This window comes from Trachypithecus francoisi, unplaced genomic scaffold (assembly GCF_009764315.1).
Source record: "Trachypithecus francoisi isolate TF-2019V2 unplaced genomic scaffold, Tfra_2.0 Lachesis_group13, whole genome shotgun sequence".
In the NCBI taxonomy this organism is placed as follows: domain Eukaryota; kingdom Metazoa; phylum Chordata; class Mammalia; order Primates; family Cercopithecidae; genus Trachypithecus; species Trachypithecus francoisi.
Window position 1 is genome coordinate 34572629 of NW_022681458.1, and position 26707 is coordinate 34599335.

General features: G+C 37.5%; 1 protein-coding gene across 4 annotated transcripts in view; it reads right to left on the bottom strand.

Moving 5' to 3' along the window:
• The window catches only part of ADAM23 (ADAM metallopeptidase domain 23), a 191095-nt gene that overhangs the window by 9088 nt on the left and 155300 nt on the right, over positions 1-26707 (bottom strand). For 2 of the 4 annotated variants that reach the window (XM_033230557.1, XM_033230553.1), the window contains 6 exons: positions 24685-24735; positions 23905-23968; positions 22552-22657; positions 19341-19460; positions 17188-17356; positions 15905-16016 (listed from right to left, as the gene is read on the bottom strand). In XM_033230557.1, the coding sequence (XP_033086448.1) occupies positions 15905-16016; positions 17188-17356; positions 19341-19460; positions 22552-22657; positions 23905-23968; positions 24685-24735 (622 nt within the window). Of the gene's footprint in view, positions 1-2048; positions 2140-6190; positions 6282-15904; positions 16017-17187; positions 17357-19340; positions 19461-22551; positions 22658-23904; positions 23969-24684; positions 24736-26707 lie in introns of all 4 variants that reach the window. The other 2 variants (XM_033230556.1, XM_033230554.1) reach the window with 2 other exon arrangements.

Here is a 26707-nt window from a genome sequence, read left to right on the forward strand (position 1 = left end):
TGAAATACCTCACCCTATTGTGTGGCTTTCCACAAAATTCTCCCTGAAAGTGATTATTTAGAATTATAGGGCACAGGAAGGGGCTTTGGCTTAGCTCAGCAGTACAGGTCCCTACACAGCAACAACCAGGGAGCAGTCAACAACGGCTGTTTCTCATCTCACCAAGTGCTGATCCCCCCACCTTTTGTTTTCCGCTCTTGTGATAATGAGATCTCTCTCTCTCTCTCAGATATAAATAATCTTTACAGGGCCTAATCCACTTATATACACAGTGATAAAGCCTTTTCCATTTTTCCCCAAAGAAACATGCAATTCAAGCTGTGAGCTAGGCCAGGCCACTGTTTTGAGGTCCTGCTACAGAAAGTGTGCTCTTCTCTCCAAACACTGCAACGATAAATTTGGCATTGCATGTGGTTAGATGGCAAAGATGTGTAATAGACTGTTTTCCAGGCCTTTGAAACCGGGATTTCTTAATGCCAAATGAGGCATTTGGGCATGATCCAAATTTATTTTTCTTGAGGCATACTTATGAAAAAGTTCAAGGAAGCATTATAAAATAAGAGTATGACAGTACTATAATGTTCAATGACTTTTGTAGCAGTAGAACACTAAGAAAAATTTTGCTTGAATTAGGTCCGCCCAAACAAAAACATATTTCTTACTAGATGCCACATTCGTGACTTACTATGTGGGCAATATTTTATTAATACCAAAACAATAAATGTAAATATGAGTTGTCCATTTTATGTGTGTATTTTTGAAAAGAAACTGATGCCAAAACTATTTCACTAAACAAGTTCAACTCTATAAATATACCAAGAGAAAAGATGTATAATTTTATAATACTATTTCAAGTTAAAGGCACTCAAAAACTGTAGGCTTACTCATTAAATCTTAATATGATAACAAATTAGCAGAAAATGTTGAATGTATTTAAATCATCTTTGGTTTCTTTAATCAGCTTCTAAAAACAACACTTTAGCTGGCTGAAACATATTGAATCCAAAATCCCAAATATAAAACATATAAAGTTTATAATTAAGGCAATTATTCATAGTTCAGGGCAAAAACTTCCTCTTTTGAGTAACCAGATGGAGGCAAAGTGGGTTTTGAATTTGGGTAATGGTCTTATTTCCCACTTAAATTTGTTTCTGTAAATCTGGCTGAAACTTAATTTATCACAGAAGGCATAGGAGGCCCTACCTACAAATCATAATCATCAAGCCACTATAGCATGAAAAGGTATAAAAAGCAATTATACAATGATTCTGGAGTGTAGAAATCCTAGCCTGGATAAATCAGGTTTCAAAATTTTGATCACAATTAAAGTTTATTTGTGAATACCCAGTGTGTCTATTTAAACAATCTTAGTTCAGTAAGCAGTGTGCAATCCAAACTAAAAGGTCACTAAGAAAACACACCAGGCCTACCTGTCAGGTCAATATTTAGTCCTTGATTAAAAATATTGTCACAAAGCCATATTTTTCAAATTCTGATTTAAAACCAATTCAGTTGTTTGAGGATTACACAAATACTTTTTAAATCTCTTTTTATTAAACTATAAAGCTTTTCAAATCACAAAGCTACATATACTATGTTACATATGAAAAATACAAGTAATGATTGCGTGATTACTCAGGTGGTGAAAATTTCAAAATATCAGTGGACTACAAACAAGTTTTAAACAGATACAAGCAATTTACATCCACTTATTTCCAACTACGTGGTTTCCTCGATTTCCTGTGTAGAAATGAATGTATCTCAGAGTGCCTGGTCTTATAAGCTGGACTGTCTTCTACTGAAGAACTTCTTTGTTCTCCTTAAAAATCAGTGTATATGAATTCCTTCTACATTTCCCACTTGCCTGAAAATGACAGTTAAGGGTCCGTGTTTCTTCATTTCTAACCCATTTCTGAATAAAAAGACTTATATTTTGCAGTTTGACTGATAGAACCTAAGCTCTTGTAGCAGGAACTCAAAACTTGGTTATGTAAGCAGAAAAGAGAAGTGCCAGAGCCACTGAGAAGAAGACATGCGGCATTGCTTACTTAAATCCCCAGCCTGTGCCCCCAAGGACAATAGCTGCTACCAGGATGGCACCAGCGATGGAGCCTATTATGAGATTGGTGGCACTAGGACCTGTGACAAAGGATCATGGGAAGAGAGTCATATGAACCAACCACTTTCGTTACCACAAGGCAAAGGCAGTTAAGCAGTTTCAGGAAGTAAATATCCTGTGTAAAAGACGGCTAAACATTTAAAATTGCCTTTATTTACTTAGCTTAATTGCACTGTAGATGCCATGGTGAGCGTTACTTGGATTTACATGCCTTTAAATCTAAAGTTTCTGTACCACTGACAATTCAGTTCCATTAAATTCACCTTTCACAGAATTTGAAGCAAATAGGCCCCACTTACTGTCTTTACACATCCTTCTTCTCTTCCCTTTTCCAAGTATCATGTATCAAATAAGTAAAAGCACATAGAGAACACCATTGCATTCAGATTAGCTCCATCCGACTGACAAATGGGGGCATAGAGGAAAGGAAACACATTCTGCTACAATGCCCTTCCGAAAAGCACCTAAAAGTGGTCTGAATGCTAACTTTTTAATTCCCCACTTGGAGACAGTTAAAATTTAGCAGTCAGAAGGAAGTCATCACTACAGATCTGACTTTTGAAGCCTTGCTCTCAAAGATACACTTCTTCACGGTCCTTACAGTGGTAAAGACCAAAATGGGGTTCCAAATGCAAGATATAAGGAAGCATAAATCTCATTTGGGTAACTTTGGGGAAATGGTAAAAAGATTCCTTAGATTCAACTGATAATAGCTTTAAAGTTCCCACTGTTACTAACAGAACTTTGAGGCTTAGAGATATAAAAAAGCAGAGAGCCAAAGGACAGTAAGAAAGAAAAGACAAGGTGGCATTTCTATCAATTGCTAAGGGTAAGAGCTAATCCACATTCTAGTAACTCCTGTCCACTTGCTCACTCCTCTCCTTAAGCTCAGCATTTTAAAATCTAAACAACTTTAAACCTTGTATAATAATTACTTTAAATATCCCATCCTTCAGGATGCTAATATGCAGGTACAATGTCCCCTAACAACAAAATACTTTCAGTCCTATCTATCCTTGCTCCAGGAATCACAAAGTCAATGTTGCCAGTTTCTCTAAAATCCCTGAGTTTTGTGTATACATTCATTTCTGTGTACAAAAATTCTCTTTTCTGCTCACATCAGTGCCCTCAACTGTGTACATAAATGGATGTCACTTTTGGCGGCACTCAAATTGCATATGCATCACGTGTTTTTACTCAGAGACCACCCAGGGCTTGGCGGGCAGGTAGAGGACAGCTGCAATACAGTCTCAGGGGTGCAGGTCTCTTCAGGCTCCTGGGCTTGTGACATGCTCTTAAGACTAACCACTGACCATCTAGAGAACGAATCCCAGTTGCCTTTAGAGATACATCAATAATAATAATAATGAGAGCCATAAAAATAGTTTAGCTACTGTATTGTGCACTTACTATGTGCCAGACACAGTTCTGAGCACTTGACATATAGTATCTCATTTGATCTTCACAAAAATCATATGAGGTGGGAACTATGACTATCCTTGTTTAATGGATGAGGAAACAGAGGCTTCCAGAAGTTAGTGAGTGATAGTGGCAAGATGTGAACACAGATTTGTTTGACTCTAAAACATATTCCATAAGTCAAGGATCAGCAAACTAGAGCCCACAGACCAAATCTAGTCCCACTGTCTGTTTTTGCAAAAAAGTTTTATCGGAACCCAGCCATGTGCATTCATTTACATATTGTTTATGGCCGTTTTCATGCTAAGACAGCATTGTTGAGAAGCTGTGACAGACAACCTTGTAGGCTGAAAGCTAAAACTATTTACCATCTGGCCCTTTACAGAAAGTTTGCTAACTTCTGTTTTCATGAAACTTTATTCCATTTACATGTATTTCCTCCCCACATTTCAACAGAGAATCAAATTTCAAAACAAACATTAAAAAATATATAACCATGTACATACTCTATGCTTTGGATATGATTTGCACTTAGTTAGCTTCAGAAAACAGAGGCTAGGATTAGAATCAATACATAACTCATGAAAAATGATTCCTGACTTATAAACTAAGGAGTAGAAATTAAAAAAACAAAAACAAAAAACTGCCCATGGAATTCTTAGTGACTGAATGCACATTACTCTGTCAGTTAAACTAAGAAATGTTGACTAAGAAATGTTAAGACAATCTATATTGTACTACATTATTTTTTAAAAAACTATATTTACTCCTTGAGCAATTATGCTAAAACTTGGAATTTGAAGGGAAAAAAATCAGTACGCTAAGGACAATTAGTGCTCATAAACTAGGAATAACAAATCTATCTTTAGAAAAAATATATATACACTTACACAGACTTACCTGTCACAATTAGAAATAGTCACAAACGAACAAAACTGGAAATGACTGATGAAAACAAATGCTGATAACAAGGACTATATTTTACAAGAAAGGCCTCTTTGATTTTACCTATCTCTAAGACTTAAAGGAAGGATTATTAAATTCATCCTTTCAATTAGTACATTTAAGGACACCAAAGTTACAGTCAATGTATGATGTTAAAAAATGCATTTGGGATGATTTTCAGAAAACTACCATTCGTCAAGGAGGAATTTCACATAAATGCATGCATGGAGTTGGCCCTGAAAAAGGAATGTTTCTTCTGTATATAACCCAGTCAACAGAGCCAAGGGAAAATTTTACAGGACAAAGTTCTTGTCTCTAAATATTTTTATTCCTGTTATGGTCTTTGTTTTCTAACACACAAGGAGAAACAAAATCTCTTTTCTAGTATTTCTAGCTTCCCCTGTGCTAACCAGCTTCACAGTCCATAGTGATGAGATGTGAGTTGGAAGATCAAAGTCTGGCCAAAGTCCCTGAATCCAGGAGAAAGAAGGCTCATGTCATCTTCAACACAAGGTGTGAACTATGAACCTGCTTCCCTCTTAATGTTATTTTGGTGCCTGGGTCTCCCAACTCCAGTACGTAAGAGGAGCACCCATTTGTTTTAACCAATGGAACTAAAGAAAAACTTGTCTGATATTCACAATAAGCCCATGATTTGGGGTGGCTGAGTAAAAGATAACTAGTGATTCCTGAAGATACTAGTAATTCATTCCTGGGCCACTTTGAAGTGTTACCACCACCAGAGTAGATAGAAAAGACTGTGTAAAGGGTTATGTCTGCCATTCTTAAATATTCTTTTTCTAATTAGAGAGAGAAGAAAAAAATCATGATAATATTTTAATCTACAGATTAGCAATCTCAGGAAGCAGTGTCCCATGGAGAACTGACAGCTATTCTGAGGATGTGGATCAAGTACAGAGCACCCTAAATCAAAGCATCAGGAGAACTGTATTTCTGTGACAGCTTAATGGGCAAGTGGCACACAATATATTTATTTACACCCTGGCTACTTTTAAGACCAACCCACCAGGTGATTTGCAGCTGTTCACTTACGGTTATACAGGTTTGGATTAAATATTTTTTCATTCTTAATGCTCCTTGCTTCCAAATACTTATGTAGACTTCAATTTTGAATTATTAACCTATTTTACAGGAAAAATAGGAAGACAGTATGCTAAATATCTCCTTTCTAAAAAGTTAAACTGCAGTCTCCTATGTCATTCTAAATAAATGAAGAAAACATTAGTAGCTATCATTTTTATCACCTTTAAAAGGTGCTATAACTGTTGATAATTTCTAGTTATATATGTAAGTTTATTTGACTGGCACAGATTAACTTTATTACAAGAATCCTAAGAAAACACACACATAAAAGCATTTTTGCCAATAAATGGTTAAAAAAAAAGTCTGTATTTTAAAATTACTTTTACAAAATGGAGGAGCAATGGAAGTGTTGGGACTCTTGCCTTAATTGTGAAGATATCGGAAGCACACCCAGTGTTATGTTATGCCCCACATTGTTCCAGACAGGAGAAGGTTCTACATGACACAAGAAAACCACAGGACACAAGCAATATCCAAGTCACACCACAAGGTGCACTACCACAGGGAACACGGTCGACAGGACGAGACACGGGGTCAGGTACAGGCATCGCCTCACACACCAGGCACCACACAGAAACACTCTGAAACTGGCAAGATGCTTACTCTATTCCCCACCCTGTGCCTCCAAAAATCACCCCCAGGGCCAGAATGGTGCCCGCCACGGCCCCTATTAGCCTGCTTGTGGCCATATTCACTGTGTGGAGGGAAAACGGAGATTTTTTAACAAAGGAAATTACACACTAATTTCACTAACATACAAAATAATCTATTCAGGACATGCTTTGAAAGTTGGCTAAATATTGAATTTTTTTTGCTATAAGATTTGAAATTAAGATCTACATACATATTGAAGATATTTGAGGATAACTGTGAATTTACCTTCAAACTCCGCACACCCTACTTTTAAAAAACATAATTATCTTATACATATTTATAAACACACAAATAATTCAATCTGTTATAGTTCCTACCAGATGTGAGGTAAAATTAAAAAGTAATTTAAATTGCATAACAGCAAATCTGTATTTTAATTACAAAAGTAATAAGCCATTGGTAATTGTTTACAAAATTTTCAAACTGTAAAATATGCCTAAGAAGCTACATCTTTTCAAAATTCAGAATATATCATTCAGTTTTGTGAAGATCCTTAGAAATTCAAGACAGAATAGCTTTAAAAGTGAATACATGTTTACCTGGGAAGTTATTGAAAAGTGTATTTCAAATAAGTCTGCAATGTTTGGATTTCTGTCATAGTATTTGGACATTTTGTTTTTTGTTTAGTAGTAGTCTCAAGTAGATAAACTATGCTGTGATAGAAAGTTAGGGTCTCTGGGAGACCACATTAATTGCTTCAGACCACCAAGTGGTAGATGACTACCAGAGTGACACTCTGAATAACTTTATGTCACTGCTTCTGTGTACAGCTTTCCTATCCTGGAAAATGGGCCTGGAATGAGTGGGGGTCCCCAAGGTTCCCCTTACAAAGGCAAAATGAAGTTTGGAGTTAAAGTTGGAAGACAAATTGTTTGCAGTTGTGTGTCTGTGCCTGTGTGCACACAAGTGTGTGGACATACATACACTTTATCTCGTGTTTCTACAGGAATCAAATTCAGATCACCTTTTCCATGAAAACGGAGATTGGCTTCCACAAGGCTGCCCTTCACGTGTGTTATGTGCTCTGAGACAGTGAAACAAAACAAAGATCCACGACTCAGAGCCACCATTTTTTAAGGCTTACAATTGGGCTCACTGACATTTTTAGTTAAATATTCTCCCAGAGGAAGAGAGAGAATCCTGGATTTCTAACCCTGTTAAGCAACTGTATACTGCTTCATCTTATCACAAGATAATAATGTGAGGGAGAAATTCTAGTTTTATCATTGACTAAGCACAACCTGGGTTCTTAAAAAAAACAAACAAACAAAAAAAGATGGGGACACAACAGAGAACAGAAAAGTCCCCTGAGAGTGTGGAAGGCTAAGGGAAGAAGACCCACACTGAAGGTGGCAGCAATGTTTCCCCACTATGACAATATGTTAGAACTCAAAATCACCTGAACTACTTTGATTTTCAAGTTACGGAGGCAAATACTGGGATTGAAAGGTATTCCAAATATGAAGCCTCATTTTTAAAAAGACCTTAGAAAACCCTCGCTTTCAGAATACTAAAAATACATATAACTTTTTTTTGAGACGGAGTCTTGCTCTGTCACCCAGGCTGGAGTGCAGTGGCACGATCTCAGCTCACTGCATCACTGCAACCTCTGCCTCCCGGGTTCAAGCAACTCTTCTTCCTCAGCCTCCCAAGTAGCTGGGACTACAGGTGCACCCCACCACGCCTGGCTAATTTTTGTAGTTTTAGAGACAGGGTTTTACCATATTGGCCAGGCTGGTCTCAAACTCCTGACCTCGTGGTCTGCCCGCCTCGGCCTCCCAGAGTGCTGGGATTACAGGTGTGAGCCACCGTGCCTGGCCATAACTTTTTTTTTTTTTTTTGCTTAAGTTTTAGGCATTGGTTCTCAGAGCTGCAATACATGACAGTCCTGTGACTTCTGCAATTTTTATATAAGCCACGTATGCTAAATAATAGAAAAAAACCCTCTCCCATAAACTGTGATACTAAATGAATGTTAATTTTTTAGAAATTGTAAGAACTACATGAAAGATAAATAAAAATAATTTTAAAAGACTTTTGTCTTTGCTATGGATATAATTTCTCACTGCAGAAACAAGACAAAATCATGTAGGTTTTCGAAATACAACCAGAGGAACAAGACATTTCTACAGAGGCTTCAAATGGGTGTTCAAGATGAACAGATATAGTCTGTAATCTCCAATGAGAAAGAATAATTATCTCTACATTCTTAACTGATAAGTACTCTTAACGCTAAAGCAAGATAAAAGTGGGAAAAAAAGCTTTCTCAAAAGCATCCCTACCCTCCCTGTTCTCTCTCCCTCCCACTACTTTGAGTTACACAGTATCCTGCAAATACATGTAAAGTGCCATTTGATTCTTTGTCATTGTACTGAGCATGGTTATCTCTTAAAGATGTGAAGATTTTCTTTTTGTCTATCCTGCTTTGCTTTTGTTCTCTTCCTTTAGAGAGCGCTGAACTTTGTTGTGGCAAGTAGGAACTTGTGCATCATCTCGACATAAATTAACTGAGTAGCTCATGGGTGGGTGGATTTTTACAGGGGACATATTTGAAAATGAAGGTTGCAGCTACTTTTCATAGCTACAAAGAGTTTATGATCTCATTGAAAAAAATCTACTTCTATACTAATTTATCTATTCTGTAATTTATTCATTAATTCACTCATTCATTACCTACTAAATATCTTTTTTTTGTTGTTCAAGGACCTATGCTGGACACATGATGATATATCTTATTTTCCTTCTCATCCTACCAAACCTGGAGACGGAACTCTTAACAGCTTCTAGCTGACAACACAATCCTTGTATTAGGAACTTAACTTTGCTCCCTAACTCTTTGATACACTTACTTTTCAGTATAACGTGTTTGTGGAATCTGTTTATTACCTAGCAGAATGTTTTCATTTTTGTTTACTTGCTTATATCCATTACTTGTTGGTTTATTTTTAGTCTTGGGCCCTGCTATCTAGGTTTACTTGTGCTAAAGGATAGAATTTTTGGTAAGTATAAAATATCAAAAACTATAAATTTTATCCTTTTCTTAAGATTTTCTACTTTATATGTAGAATTCCTTTATAGACAAGTCATGCTTCAGACATTTTGAAAATGTGCTGTTTTGAAATTGAGTGGGGTTTTTTTTCCCTTATTTTTAGAGAGTTTCTCAAATAAGAAGGTGCATTATTTTCCCACGATTCCAAAGGGGGTTAAAATCCTGTATCATTTAATACTTCACAGGCAGGAGGCACCAGAGTCATCATTTGTATTCCATGGACCGAAGTTCTTTCTTCAGGGATTTATTATTTCACTACAATTCAAGACTAGAAAAGTAAATACTAAATAAACTCTTTATGTACTAGTGTATAATATTGGTATGTAGCTCCATATTTCAATACATTATACATAGAATCAGATCTCCTTACTCTTTTGCAAAAAAGAAAAAAACTTAAGTTCATTTTTAGACACATTGACAAATGTCTAAAAGGATGCAAAATAAATAATTTCATGTAAGGATCTATTTCAGTTTATGCTGTCAATGAAAATAGTTTTTCTGAACTGAAACAAAATAAATTCACAGTTATTAAAAAAATTTTAAACTTAATATATCCTTGGGTTATTGATAAGGCCATTGTTATTTGAAAAAAAATTCAAGTAGCACATAATTATACATAAGCATAATCATATATGATAAGGATAACTTCTCATATCAAATCATCTAAACTATAAAATCTAAGATTTGTGCACTGACAAAGACAGTCACCAAAAGGATATATTGCAAAAGGTAAATGTAAACACTAAATACTCCTCAAGATTAACACCTTAGAAAGCAAGATTTCAAAACTATTGTTTTAAAAATACTAAATGCTAATAATATAATACTTCCTTTCTTATCTAATTCCATAAAAAGCACCATTGACAAGTAATGGATCAGCTAATAAGCCTGATTACTAACTAGTTACTGTTTTGCTTTCTACTAGCTATTATGCTATAAGAACTAGTAGAATAACTTAACATTCAGCTTTTTTTTTTTTTTTTTTTTTTGAGAAGGGTCTTACTCTCTTGCTTAGGCTGGAGTGCAGTGGTGTGATCTTGGCTCACTGCAACCTCTGCCTCACGGGATTAGGTGATCCTCCCACTTCAGCCTCCCAAGTAGCTGGCACTACAGGTACATGCCACCACACCTAGCTAATTTTTTTATTTTTTTGTATAGATGGGGTTTTTCCATGTTTCTCAGGCTGGTCTGGAACTCCTGGGCTCAAGCAATTCGCCCACCTCAGCCTCCTTAAAGTGTTGTGATCAGGATCACAGGCATGAGCCACTGTGCCTAGCCTCATTATTCAACTTCAAAACAGGAGTGTGAAATAACAGAAAAAAGCATTTGGCTCAAGATAAGGTGATTATGCTATATTCTTGGCTCTGCCACTCACTCACTGTTAACCCTGAAAACTAACTTAGTTTTTTCATTTGTAAAACAAGGGGTCTAGACTGAATTGTTTCTAAGGCCCTTTTTATCTCTGATTTGATGAGTGTGGTTGTGATAAAAAGGTCTGACCAAAGCTTCCCAGGAATAATATCTCTGCCCATACATACCACTGAAAACATCAGCTATGTCCCAGTTTCTCTTCCTTCTTACAATGGTGATGTAAACTATCACATGAGAAAAGTTCCACTGTATTCTATAGTAAGTACCTTGAGAAGGTGTCTATATACAGACAACAATTAGGGTACTTGATGTGGATCTCCCTGTAACAGGAGAGAATTCTAGGCCTTTTAAACAGAGTTAAAATACATTCTGTCCTTGTAGAATAAAGCAAAATAATTTTCTATAATGATTTCAGTGGAAACAAGTTGAGAGAAGGACTAGGCTTTAAAAATATAAAAAATTAAAAATAAAATTAAGACAGGGTTTTTGTATGTGAAATAAACAACAATGTAGAAAAAATAAATAAAGTAATGTGACAAAAATCCTTTTAAAAAAATCCTTGCTCACATGGCTTGCGCTTTGAGATCCTACTTCTTGTCTTTCAATAGTTTGGTTTGAGAAGTTGGTGTGAATAATCCAGCATGCCTTAAATTATGAGTCCATAGCGGACAACTAGAGCAAGTACAGGGTGACTACAGTGGCAATGCTTTCAGGTATGCTTTCAGTCCCCAAACAGGAGAGGTTGAATTTCCTATTCTTCCAGGAACTTACAGTTAAAATAAATACCCAAAACACGTCAGTTCATTTCTGACATTCTCAAATCAATGAAGATGGAGTCATAGAATTCGCCTTCATTTTTACTAATTTGGTCTTGATCCAAAGGGCAGTCGGGTACAATTTATCTTTTACGTCCATGTTCACGATTTTTAAAAAGGCCATATTGCTTCTTGAATTTTTTTCTCTATATAATGGAAGCACATTGAAATTAAATAAAACTAAGTATTTTTAATACTCTTACTGCACCTACACAGAAAACCTTCACCTACGGATACGACTGGCCACTGTGGGTGGTGTCCATTATAAACGGCAAGCATTTGGGGAGGGCCCAAACACCGTGCTCAATCAGGCAGGTGCCAATCAAACCAGTTGGATCATGAGAAAAAAGACACAACATGCAGTTTTTTGTTTTTGTTTTTGTTTTCTGAGACAGTGTCTCGCTCTGTCGCCCAGGCTGGAGGGCAGTGGCGTGATCTCGGCTCACTGCAAGCTCTGCCTCCTGGGTTCACACCATTCTCCTGCCTCAGCCTCCCGAGTAGCTGGGACTACAGGTGCCCGCCACCTTGCCCGGCTAATTTTTTGTATTTTTAGTAGAGATGGGGTTTCACCGTGTTAGCCAGGATGCTCTTGATCTCCGGACCTCATGATCTGCCTGCCTCAGCCTCCCAAAGCGCTGGGATTACAGGCGTGAGCCACTGCGCCCGGCCACAACATGCAGTTTTTGAGAAAAATCTTAGTGTCCCACACACTGCTGAGCCTACAGTCAATAAAACACTGATTGTTTTAATAACCTGAGTCCATTACCTATTACTCTTCAGCAAGGCAACAAAACAAATCAATATGGACAAACTGAAAAGCGGCACTAGCATGCTGCATCTCATTTCCTTTACATGTTTTGAAAGAGTGTAATATTTATGGAGTGTCTGTGTGCCAAGCATGTTATCTTTTAAATAGTAGATAGTCAATAAATATTTGCTAACTGAATAAAAAGAAAAGCACAGAATTTATCACTTGGAATCTTCTTTTAACCTGACAATCAAAAACAAAACAATATAATCTACAACAAAGTTTTTTAGTTTCTGTTTTACCAGTAGATTAATGGAGTTTTAAAAAGAGGTTAAAAAGATATAGATAGCTATTATAGATAAAAGCTATTATTTACTTGTACTAAAACTGCTTGATTTTTCTGGAAATCTAAACATTTGTAAAAATAACTAGGTCATTTATTTCATTTAACGACTTATTTTCAATTTAATCAAAATTATTAGAGATTCATAAGGTTTTTAATAATTTTAGAACCAATGGATACCTTTACAATGACTACACTGTCTTCATGAAGAAAGAAAAAAGAAAACATGCAACAGGAAAGCAGCATACCAGAATGCTTATCTCTTTTTTCTTTTTTTGAGATGGAATCTCACTCTGTTACCCAGGCTGGAGTACAATGGCACGATCTTGGCTCACTGTAACCTCCCCCTCCCAGGTTCAAGCAATTCTCCTACCTCAGCCTCCCGAGTAGCTGGGATTACAGGCATGCACCACCACGCCCAGCTAATCTTTGTATTTTTAGTAGAGATGGGGTTTCACCATGTTGGCCAGGCTGGTCTCAAACTCCTGACCCCAGGTGATCCACCTGCCTGGGCCTCCCAAAGTGCTGGGATAACAGGTGTAAGCCACCGTGCCTGGCCTCTTTTTTGGGGGGATGAGTAGGGGACTCAGTGTTTCACTCTATCACCCAGGCTGGAGTATAGTGGCACAATCTTGGCTCACTGCAACCTCTGCCTTCTGGGTTCAAGCTCAATTCTCATGCCTCAGCCTCCCAAGTAGCTGGGATTATAGGCACATGCCATCATTACCGGCTAATTTTTGTGTTTTCAGTAGAGACAGGGTTTCACCATGTTGGCCAGGCTGGTCTCAAACTCCCGACCTCAGGTGATCCACCTGCCCTCGGCCTCCCAAAGTCCTGGGATTACAGGCACGAACCACTGCGCCAGGCCCAATAACGCTTATCTTGAGCACCTCTGAGTTTTAATATTTTCTGTATTTTCAAATTTTTCTTCAATAAGTTATGTATGTATTCCTTGAAGGATCAAAAAAGTTTTTTGTTTTTTTTTTTAAAGATAGTGTGGGATGCTACCACATTAAATGGAGAGAGCAAAGCAAAACAAAACAAAAGGCAGCTGTGGGTACTCTTTCTCTAGCACGTGGCTTTCTTTACTTAATGCCTCCAAAGATTTTTAGGCATGGGTGGGTGAAGGAACAGGGAATAGATATTATAGAACCAGACAATTAATAATCCTGTACCCTACTTAAAGAAAAAAGGCAGAGTCTAAGTAAATTTAGCTCTGCTCATCCTTTGAGGCATCTTTATACCTCACTTGAGGAAATAGCATTTAGATCTTAAAAAAAAAAATCACAGACACACTGCGGAGAGAAAATTTGGAAAGAATGAACCTTGGCTTCTCTTGTTAGAGCTTAAATCTTCTCTAAATCTAACTTCAGAAGGTGGATCCAAGAATTTTTTGTTCTAGTTTTAAAGTAACAAAAGACTAAGTGTAAAAGTGGAATACGTTCCCTTTTAGAAATAGAAGGAAGAAAACAGAAATAGACTGTGAGGGTGTGATTATGATTCTTACAGAATTTTAATATCATGGGCATATTAAGCAAATGCATAAAATGTGTTTTAACACACCCACTATTACTGAACAATTCACATGCGTCTGAATCAGCCTAAATCTCTTCAGGAATTGAGGACTACAGAGTTTTATCTGCATCTGAAATCATCTTTTCCCACATAAACGATACTGAAGTTCAGAGAGTTTCAATAAATTTTCATCCAAAACTAAGCTGATCAAAATGGTACTAATCCTATATGCATTTTCCAACCCGTCAGAGAAAAGCATGGCAGTTACTTACAAAAAAACCTGTTAGCAGTACCATGATAAAGAAGCTGATGTACAATGTCATCCCTGTATATAAAAACTGGTTCTAGTATTTCCTTGGCTTCTCAGGTACAATGTAACAGATGCTATAGTAAGCCTGTTTGTGACTGATAGGTTTTCTAGATCTTTGAAAATTGTATGAGGGGCTGGGAATCGGGAGAATACTGAAAAATGATTACCATACTCCTGGTAACACAGACTACATTATAAGATGATGTAAGAGGCCGGGCGCGGTAGCTCGCACCTGTAATCCCAGCCAAGGTGGGTGGAACATGAGGTCATGAGTTCAAGATCAGCCTGGCCAAGATGGTAAAACCCTGTCTCCATTAAAAATACAAAAATTAGCCAGGTGCAGTGGCAGGTGCCTGTAATCCCAGCTACTCAGGAGGCTGAGGCAGGAGAATCACTTGAACCCGGGTGGCAAGAGGTTGCAGTGAGCCAAGATCACACCACAGTATTCCAGCCTGGGCAACAGAGTGAGACTTTGTTTCCCCCCCAACTCCCCCCAAAAAAAAGATGATTTAAGAGGGCCGGGCGCAGTGGTTCACACCTATAATCCCAGCACTTTGAGAGGCCAAGGCGGAAGGATCACTTGAGGCCAGGAGTTCAAGACCAGCCTGGGCAACATAGCAACACCCTTTCTCTACAAAAAATAAAAAAATTAGCCGGGCATGGTGTCAGGATTCTTGGGCCTTGCAGTTTGAGGCTTCAGTGAGCCATGATTGTGCCACTGCACTCTCACCTGGGTGACAGAGCAAGATCCTGTCAAAAAAAAAAAAAAAAAAAAATGATATAATGGATGGGCAGAGAACAAGAGTCTGAGATCAGGCACTTGGGACTTGAGTCCTGGTCCCAGCCTTGTCTCTCACTACGTCGGTGACTACAGTAAGTGACCTGACCTCAGGGTCTGGGCCTTCTCATCTGCAAAAACAGAGAGTGGTCCTAAGTGGCCCCTGAGTCTCTTTCTAATCCCCAAATTCTAATTTATCTCCTCTTAATGACTGATTAAAACAAAAGGTCCAGATCTTTTACATTTTCTTTGAAGAATGAAAGTTCTGTGAAGAATTCCAACTCCTTCCTAGTCAAAAGAGTGTTCAAAAAGAGCTTGGAAGGTGACAACTTCCTTCTGGGGAGATTCCAACATTGAAAAGTAACCAGAGTCTCATGGCAGCCAAAGAGATTTGATCTATTAGAAAAATGGCATAGCTTAGACAAACTACAAAATAATTTACGATTATGGAAAGAGAATAAGGTTGAAAGAGAAAAAGAATACTGTATTAAAGAAAATGTGTGTATTTACTTCTTCCCAGTCTCAGTTCTGGACTAAGAAGTAACTCAAACACATTTTAAAAATATGATATAACAGAATCCTTAATTCTGCAGTAACATAAATCATATACTTTAAAGGCAAAAAGAGATATCCTTATATGTCTCCTCTTAAGTGGATGAGAATGTTATATTGATGCATTGGAACAGTGTCGATGAATTCAGTATTCCATGAATTGAAACCGAAATCACACAAACCCTTGGGTCCTTCATCCTTCGGGGGGTGAAGGTTCCTGACTGGATCCCGGATACTGCAATCTGTCCCTGCCCAGGTGAAATCACAAATGCAGGTGGCTTCATTACTACACACCTGTGAAGAACAAGGAACAGATATGGCATTTTCACTGCATTTTGCAGAATAATGGCGATAAATGTAAAAGAGACGTGGGGGCAGGGAGGAAGCTTTAAAAACTATTTGGAATTTCTTTTTAAAGTTTCCCATGGTTGTGATCCCTAGACATGAGGTAATAATGCATAGATCACATTGTGTAACATTTTTTTCCATTAATTAAAGAAAAAGATTAAAAGGAAGAAATTCTTCAATTATTTATCTTATTTATTATTATTCTCAAATTAAATTGAATTATTCATGTTATTCTTAAACTGAATCATGATACTACTTAAGTATACAAATGTCTGATAAGATACTTTTTCCTACTTTGTTCAGAAGTAGCTGTTTCTAGGAACATACTTTAAAAACATAAATACTTCATTCAATAAATTAATAGATAGTGGGCTCAAAAGCATTGCTGGAGATAAAAGGCCAGGAGATATAAATCACCAGTGCCTTGTATGACCTCACTATCACCATGTCCAACACCAAATTCACTTGGTGGCACTTTCCCTGCCCAACAAGCATTCCCCCCAGCCCCATCCCCACACCCCTAGACCCTGGTAACCCTCTTTTCTCAGTCAGCCAAGCTGAGGACCCCAGAGTGATCTTTGTCTCCTCCCTCTTTCTCCAGGGACCCGCCAGCATGCTGGAATGGAACTGTAATCTAGATGAAATAAATAACAATCAGCAAACTAGAGACAGGAATGTTTAAACCCTTATCTCCCTGAGAAATACATTCAGGGACAGATTACTAGAGATGATAAAATCAAACAAGGGAGCTTTTTAATCTGAAATATTCTAATACCATGATTGCGATTAACAAGGCTGAATGTGGCCTTTTCGTTGTTGTTGCTGTTGTTGTTATTGTTGTTGAGATGGAGTCTCGCTCTGTCGCCCAGGCTGGAGTGCAGTGGCTTGATCTCGGCTCACTGCAACCTTCGCCTCCCGGATTCAAGCGATTCTTCTGCCTCAGCCTCCCCAGTAGCTGGGACTACAGGTGCCCACCACCACACCCAGCTATTTTTTGTATTTTTAGTAGAGATGGTGTTTCACCATGTTGGCTAGGAGAATGGCTGAAATGAAAGTCCAGCCACTGTGACCATGCCAGACCATGAAGGTTTCAGCTGTCACATTGATACCTACTTACCCCATGGCCCGAACAGACTTTACCCTTGGAATCGAGTGGACAGCTGCTCATATTTAGGGCTTGAATTTGTAGGCACTTCCGATCTAAACACATCATAGACGGGCCACATGGCGTTCCATCTTCTACATAGCCCACATCTGTATCATCATCTAAAACTACATGAGCACCACTAAAACAAGAAAGATATCCATATAACCATTCACACCACACTTAGAAATACAACATCAACACGAATGAGACTTGCTCTTCAGGAAACTCAAGAGGCTGTCAGTGGATGTGGATTTCTCCTAGCATTTTCTTACTCCTCTTCTTCTTTCCCTTTCCCTACCTTTCCTTAATAAAAGAGCATGAAAAAGAAACTCATTATCATTATTAGAAAACACATCAACAAGAAAAATGTCATTTGCACAAAGTATATTCTAAATCTTCACTTGTTTTCAAGACCCAACATTAAGACTAAAGGAGAAGTATCTGTATGAGAACAAAAGAAGCAAATATATTAGTAGCTCTCCAAGGCTTTCAGACGTAGCATAGTAAAAAAAAAAAAAAGCAGATGATGAACAAAAACAGCAAATAAAAAATATTTTGAAAAATATTATCCTTACTTCAGAAGATCTGACTATCCATAATTGAAAAAAATAAACAAACCAGTTATTTCCTATTGATATTTACAGACATGCCTAGCGTAATGATGGGGATAACATTCTAAGAAATGTGTCATTAGTCAATTTTGTCTTTGTGCAAATGTCATAGAATGAGCTTACACAAACCTGGATGGTATAGCCTACTATACACCTACACTGCTAGATGGTCGAGTCTATTGCTGCTGGGCTAAACTCCTGTATAGTATGTTACTGTCCTGCATACTGTGGACAATTATAAAACAATGGTAAGTACTTGCCTATCTAAACATATGTAAATACAGAAAAGGGGCAGTATGACTTTTCTATGTTTAGATAGGCAAGTACTTACCATTGTGTAAAAAATTTCAGTCAATGGCAGACCGCATATATGACAGCGGTTTCATAAGATTATTTCATGTGTTTTAGAGCTTACTTCTAAAATTTCAAAGTTGGGAATAATTTGAATTTGAATGATAATGCTATAGTCACTAACAGAATATCTTGCTGAATATTTAACAAATATGCTAGTTTAGTATATACAACAATATAATTTAACAAGGCTATTTTATCTAAAGGCATGAAAACACACATTCAAATAAAGCTTGTATACATCAAAGTAACTAGCTTTAGAGACTACAAATTTATTCCAGGAGGGCTCTCACTGTATAAGACCCTGTTAGAATTGTCTTCAGAGCCATTTAAAAGCCAGAAAAGAAGTAACCATTTGACCGAGATAGCATTATCCAATTTAGTACCCAATCAATTTCCTAAAATTACTTTTGGATCATCCCAAATCTTGTATTATCTCACTTAAGGTGAAGATATGGTACTCTAAGGATACTAAAAGTTTGCAGACACTGAAGGCAATTCTGTAGCGGGAAGGCCAAAAGTGTTTTAGCAACAACATTGAGTAAGAGACTAGTATCTTAGAATTATGACTACTTTGAAGGAAACAATACCTATTTGGAATATAGTATGACTCCCTGGATAAACAAAAATAAGCCTCGTATCTACATGCCTTGTACTCACAGACAACTGGATATCAAATGTTTGCTTATAGGTATACCTACTGTTTTAATATTTTCTATATGTGATTAGGTATTTGTTAAGCCATCTTCCAAATCAGACATAAACTACATAAACTGTAGCTTAAATTCTTTTTCTTTTCAGTCATAAAAAAAAAAACACACACACACACACACAGTGTTCAAATAGTGACATACTCTAATGCTTAAAACGTTAATAATGGGTTAGAATGAACACCATAATTCTGCTCTTAAAATTATGATGACAAAGAAGGGTATATTACTACTAACTAGTATAACTTTGAGCAAATGTAAGCTACAAGTCAATATACAACTTTGTTGTTTTTAAGTGACTGTCAACATGAAAGGTGATAATAAAATCTAAATTAACTTTCCTCTTGTAAAAACTAGAAAAATCTTTGATTTCTGATTTTTTTTGAAATTTGGTTTTCTGAAATTTGTAATTCTCATGGCTTATTAGGTCTTCCAACATTTAATATGTTACCTGCAGTCAATCACCCGGCCTTGATGGTAGAAGGAAGTTGGAATGATCTCACCCTGAAGTTGACCAATACGTGGAGCTCGAGTAAGATTGGTACAGAGTAAGAATCCACAGAACACATCACTGAACATGTGTAAAGAAAACAAACAGACCAGACAAGAGGAATCAAGCTCAAAAAATCCAAACGATTCGGTCCACATTTATTCAAATTTTTAAAATATTCTCTTTCTTTCTAAACAAAAACATTTGATCATATATCATTGGTAGGTGATAACCTCCTCCTTCTTTGCTAAGAGGATCACAGCTTTGTTTGGAACAGCAAAGTGCCCAGCCCTGAAAGATGGATCATGACTGCTGTCTCATCTATTCTTGGTACTCCCATTCTCGACACCCATTTTCCTATCCATTCCCCCTTCTCCTCTTCTTAGAGTTAGAAGTGGCCCCTGGGCTGTGAAGACGTGAGTAAAAGCTGGCTAGGGAGTGACTGGGAGGATTTTGTTTTTGGGATAAAAGGTTAGAGACTGACAAGGAGAAGACCTTTTGCTCCTATCCCTACTTCCTAGCTTTGAATGTGTAGCTTTTGCATCCTCTTAACAATCATGAGTTCACAAAGCATAAGGACAAAAAGCCAACATGCTAAGGGTTGCAGGATGGAGGGGCAGAAATTATCTGGGTCTTTGGTGACCTTGTTAAATTCATGCACCATAAGGACCTCTACCTCCAGTCTATCTGTTAAGTAAACAATGACTCCCAAAAAATGGGCAAAGAATTGAAGTGGCAAGTCACAAAAAAAGGAAATCCATGTCCAATAAATGTAAAAAATGTGCTAAATTCCACTTGTAATCTGGTGAAATGCAAATTAAAACCATGCTAATATAGCAGGTCACACCCACCAGAACAGATAAAAGCTAAAAGTCTGATAATACCAAGTGTTGGTGAAATATGGTATAACAAAATTCTTATATACATAATACTGATGGTAGAATTGACTGGTTCAGCCATTTTAGAAAATAGTCTGACATCATTTGGTAACACTGATAACATCCCCTATGACTTAGAAAATTTTCTGCCTATGTACAGGCCTTACAGAAAGAGGTACAAATGTGCACTAGGTTACATATACAAGAATATTCATAGCAGCATGATGCCTAATAGCCAAAAAATGAAAACAGTCTAAATGTTCATCAACACAGAATGGAGAACTAAAGTATAGTATATTCATTTATTTGTACATTTATAAAAGTGAAATAAATAAATAATAAAAATGAACAACAGACAGCTATACACACTACAGAAAACACTTAAAATGCTGGACTTGAGAAACAAAATACAAAATAACACATGAAGCATTAGGGATGAAAACTTAGGCAGTAAAACTCTAAAGAAAAGTCAGGATGAAGGTATCTGCACTATTTCTGGGATGATGCTGCAATGTTCTATTTCTTGACCCATGTAGGAGTGACATGGGAGTTCACTTCATAATTATTTGGTAAAATGTATATTTATGTGTTGTTTATTTTTATGTTTATACATTTAACAATTTTTTAAAAACAGAGATGAGGTCTCACTATGTTGTCCAGACTGGTCTTGAACTCCTGGACTCAAGCGATCTACTCGCCTCAGCTACCCTAAGTGCTGGGATTACAAGCAGGAGCCATTGTGTCTGGCCATATATTTCACAATTTTTTCAAGTTTCAAACACATGAATTTCCCTTACCTTATTGGGGACTGGGTATTCTATTACCAGACACTAAAAAGCTATCTTTTACAATAATTTAATCCAATTCCTGTCAAATTTTTGAGGTCATGAAACAGAGAGAGATAATCAGATTCTCTAGGACATGGAGTGAATGAGTAACGCTAATCAAAATCAAGGTGTCCAATCCCATGGATTTTGACTACTTCAGGCTCCCCTTGCTCCTATCCGCTGACACCTCAAGGACTGAGGATCAACACCTTGGAACATCTGTGCTCCACTCATGAGACATCAGATAAGAAGCTCTGTTCTCTATTATTTTGGTTTAATTTTTTAAAAATTATAGTCAAAGATTTGTTGCCTACTATGGCCTCATTCATCATCAAAGACTACATGGAATTGCAAAGTTTCGTAAAATATAACAGAGATCATTAACTGAGAATAAAGCTTCCCTTAAATTCTTGCTCTGCTTCAAAATTAGGAGAATTTTCATTGCTTTAGAAGGGATGATTTCATTGTTTCACAGTAATTGAATTAACCTTAATAACCTAATTAATGAGAATTCTAACTTTCTTCAACTAATCAAAGAAATATCAGGCTGGGCATGGTGGCTCATACCTGTAATCCCAGCACTGAGAGGCTGAGGAGGGTGGATCACTTGAGGTCAGGAGTTTGAGACCAGCCTGGCCAACATGGTGAAACCCCATCTCTACTAAAAATACAAAAAGTAGCCGGGCGTGGTGGCAGGTGCCTGTAATCCCAGCTACTAAGGAGGCTGAGGCATGAGAATCATTTGAACCCAGGAGGAGGAGGTTGCAGTGAGCTGAGATCACGCCACTGCACTCCAGCCTGGGCAACAGAGCGAGACTCAGTCTCGATTTAAAAAAAGAAAAAAAAAGAAAGAAAGAAAGAACAAACGAACAAACGAAAGAAAGAAAGAAAGAAATATCAATGTGCTCTGAAAGCATTTCATTTCCTGAGTCAAGATGCCTTTAATATGTACTAACTAGATGCTTTTTGGAAAGGAAAAATCTCCGGTGTAAATATTAGCTATCTGAATAAATCAAATGTTACCACACTTGTGAAACGATAAAAAAAATAGTAAGATTTCATGTTCGTCGCAAAAATATATATGGTCTATATAGTTTGCTTTTAAACTACATGTATACTACTACGTTCATAGGCCATATATTCTAGTAAAAGTAGAAAATTAAAAGCTAGTATTAATTTGTAATGCTCTGGCAAAGTATCTCGTCAGAACAAAAATGAAGTAAAATGTGGCACCTGAGAAATTTTCTGAATTTTGTAGAAATGGCATGACTCTGTAGCATAGTAACAGTTTAATCTATAGCCATTTGCCTCTAGATATAATAATATCTATTACAAACAAATACTTTAAATTTTTCAATAGGTGAACACTTAGAAAAAAATCATTAGCATTTATTTTGTGCTCATTTTGCACTTGCATAATAAGGGCTTCCAAGTCCAGTGATGATGCCCTCAGAGCTGACCACTCACTGTTTGCTGCACTGAATCCACCGGTCTCCATCCTTCCCGCAGTTTCCCTTCTCAGTGCCTTCTGTATTCAGCTTTTCATAGCAGAACTTGTCAGACCCTGCAGCCTCTTTTGGAGATAGGCAAGAGAAGAAAATTAATTTTCATTTTCTTTGTTATCCATAACCAGTAATGTGCCAGTAAGTGTTTAACACCTGATTCTCCAGAACAAGGAAAAAGGACATCCTGATTTGTAGCATTTGCAAGTTTCCATGGCATAAATTCTCCATGGCTGATTTCACACTCAATGTGATGTCCATGGGCTTGCAAAATTCCTAAAAATTTAACAATTGGCTCTTGCAAGCTAATACGAAAAAGTTCCAACACAACACTGGTTTTAGCCTGAGACAAATTTCTCTCCAATGCTTGTTGGTGAGTTTGAGGATGGAAGGTGCGAATGATTATCAGCAGGAATTGGTGAAGTGACACACAGGCAACTAACATTCTTAATCTTGTTTTATATCAATATTAGGAAATTTATTACAAAGTTGTAGCCCATTGAGATTTTATGTTGGCACCAGAGTTTTGATAATTAAACCTTTCAAAATACAAATGTCTCCATTATCTTTTCTCTGTCAAAACTAAAGCACTGAATGTAAATCAGTCAAATAAATGATATTTGCCAAACTCTAAAAGCACTCATGCCGGAGCCCCGTTTTCCTTTTGTGTGCTTTCTTTCCTTTGGGGTGAATCCGGCCTTGGCTAGAAAGGCAGACTCATTTCTCATTCTTCCCCCCGTCTGGCCCTCATGAACTGATATTATTAGAAAGGCAATGTAAATGTCAGGAAGAGGATATGTGCATGAACTTTTAGGGAATGTACTAAGAATCATAGCCATGTACCTGTCTGCATCTCAGGAAGTACATGCATCTCTTCACTTTGAAGTGAGACAGTAAATGACAAAATTTAAAAAATAAGTCTGGTATCTTCCCAGGGTAAAAACCAGAAAGCTAACTTGTGTGTGTTAATGGAAAAAAGGGGGTCAAATGTTAAAGCCAAGGTACAAAATAAATCACACAAGTGGCTGAATAATCACACTGTACTCAATCAACCCAAACTTTGCAAATGAATGCAACACCCCTTCTCTGAGAGCCACAGCCACTAAATGGCACTGCTCAGTTCTGACAAGTGCCTAACTTAAGCAATTGTTTTCTATAGTTTTTGTGACTAAGATTCACACTTCTCTTTATTCTCATCCTTTCTAGATTTTTTTTAAAAACATCACTCCAAGCTGTGCATCTCTCTCAGCAAGACTGGCAGAGAACACTATAAGAGAAAATGGTATGTGTAACCACCAAGCAAGGAGATGCCACCTACTTGTTCCCCAGATGTACTGACACTGGTTGTCTCTGGTCTTGCACTCGCCATTGTAGCAGCGGCCCTGGGGACAGGAGCACACATGTGAGGCACACAGAGTCAGCTTGTTTTCCCCAATGTTTTTACTACAATGTCTCCTTCTGGTTCACTTGGATAAAGTTTTTTCATTTCATACTCTAATATTTTTATAGTGACCAATAAGAATCACAAACATCTTAAGAATAACAGTTAAAAATTTAAAACTCTAAACAGAACTCATTGTACAGCTCTCTAAATGTAAACTAAACATCTAAAATTTGAAATTTTACAGTAAACAAAAATTGGTATATTTCTGTGAGAGAACCAAAATGATTTTTAGGTTCTTTTGTGTATGGATGGTTAGAAAACATCAAATCTGCATCTGACATAATGATACTTACCTGTAGGTTATAATATGGCTTCAGGGAACAAAAAAACTCATGACAGATTGTCATATTTTCTTTCCCACACCAGGCAGGTTGAAATTACTGAAAGATGGTCACAACTCAATAAATGAGACTCCCAGTTCTTCAGCCATTACATTCTTTTTTTTTTTTTCTCTCTTAATCTGGGCAATTTGTCACCAGAGGTAAATATATTTAATATTTGGCATCACATGAAGCAACTCTAAATTAGAATCCCACTATAATCATTTACTTGAGTAAAATTCCCTTCGAAGTTATATTAATATTGATCAACAAAGGAAAAAAATTTCCAACGAAGCCTTTTTAAATTACAGTTAAAATTTATAGCCCAGCATACCTGATTTTGATTGCATGCATATCCGTCTTGCTTATGAAGATTTGGTGGGCACTGCAAAATATTATCTTTTTAGTTAATATTCAGCATGCTAGGTACCTTCAGATAATGTGTATACTATATATAATGCAAACATGGTGGATATATATATAACTAGAAACATTGAGAAAAACACATGCAACTCCATAGATTATTAATTCCAATTATTTATGCTGTTATTGGTAAAATACGTAAATAAGGGCCACACAGTGCATGCATTTTATATGTTTCTTCTGTTTATGGTGAGGTGGACCAGAATAACAAGTCACATTCACTTGCCTACAGAGTTAAAAGTAGAAGAGATTAAAATGGACAATGAAGGAAATGAATCAGCGTGGTACATAGGAAGGGACACATTCAAGAAACTAATTTACAAGAACTTGCTCAGCTCTCTGAAAATGTCAAATCTGCATTTGACATCATGACATTTTACCTATAGGCTACTTTAGTGAAACAGAAGAAATACTTTGCCTTTCAACGCAAAGTAAGTGCTATATCTCCATTATATTAATAGCTCTGACCTCTTCAAACTACAGACATGTTACTAGAACAGTCTGTGATGTGATGGTTATTGCTTTTTATAGGTCTATGTATCAAATCATTTTTAAAAGAAATACTTCATTTCCCTCCAAAGTTACTCTCTGTACATTGTATTGACCACATTTAAGAGAATGTAAAAAGGTCAAGTCAAAGGCTCTGCTACAGTGTTTAAAACAAATACAAAAAGAAAAAAATATGCAGGCATGGCAAATAAATAAGAAACAGCAGTGTGCACCAAGGTCCTCCCTCAGTCTTCACCTTCTCAGTAAATGATGTTCCATCCAATTGTTCAAGCCAAAGGCCATAGTCATCTTCTATTCCTCTCCTCTCTCACTCTCCCTCCATCTAGTCTGTCCATAAATCCTGCTAGTTCTATCTTCAAAATATAATTCCAATCTGACCCCTTTTCTCCACCCCCACTGCTCATACCCTGTCCAAGGCACCACCACCTCTCACCTGGATTACTGTAATAGCCTTCCACCTGAGTCCCTTGCTTCTACCCTAGTCACCTTAGAGTTTACATTGCTATCAGAGTGATCTCTTTAAAAAGGTAAATACTACATCACATCGATCTTCTGTTTCCCAACTTACTCAACAACCTTACAAGCTCAACATGATTTGCTCCTAAACTCTCGCATCCTGTGATGTCTCTGTGACATCATTTTCTGCTCACTCATGGCTGATGTGACTCCATGTGGACACACCAGGCATGCTGCCACCCACAGCCTTTGCCTTTGCTTTCCTGTTGTCACTCCAGATTTCTGCATGGCTCATTCCCTGACCTTTGTTAGAGCTTTGCTCAAATATCATCATCCCAAAGAGGCCTTCGTAGAACCCATGCTCTTCAAAGCTGCAGCCCCTCCAATGTTGGCACTCTCTGGGGCTGTGCCAATTTAGGATAAGGGCTTTAAGGGCTTCTTTTTATTATTATTATTATTATTATTAGAGAAGTCTACAATTTTCTTTGTTTTTTTTTTTTTTCTTCTCCAAAGCACTTATCACGAACTGACAATTCATGTCTTACTTACTTGTTTGTTCGTTGTTGCCCCATCATAATATGAGCTCCATGCAGGCAGGATTCTTTTTTTTTGAGACGGAGTCTCGCTCTATCGCCCAGGCTGGAGTGCAGTGACCGGATCTTGGCTCACGGCAAGCTCCGCCTCCCGGGTTTAAGCCATTCTCCTGCCTCAGCCTCCCGAGTAGCTGGGACTACAGGCGCCCGCCACCTCGCCCGGCTAGTTTTTTTGTATTTTTTAGTAGAGACGGGGTTTCACCGGGTTAGGCAGGATGGTCTCGATCTCCTGACCTCGTGATCCGCCCGTCTCGGCCTCCCAAAGTGCTGGGATTACAGGCTTGAGCCACCGCGCCCGGCCCATGCAGGCAGGATTCTATGTTTTGTTTCCTACTGCTGCCCTATTACCTACAACACCACCACGCATGTGGCAGG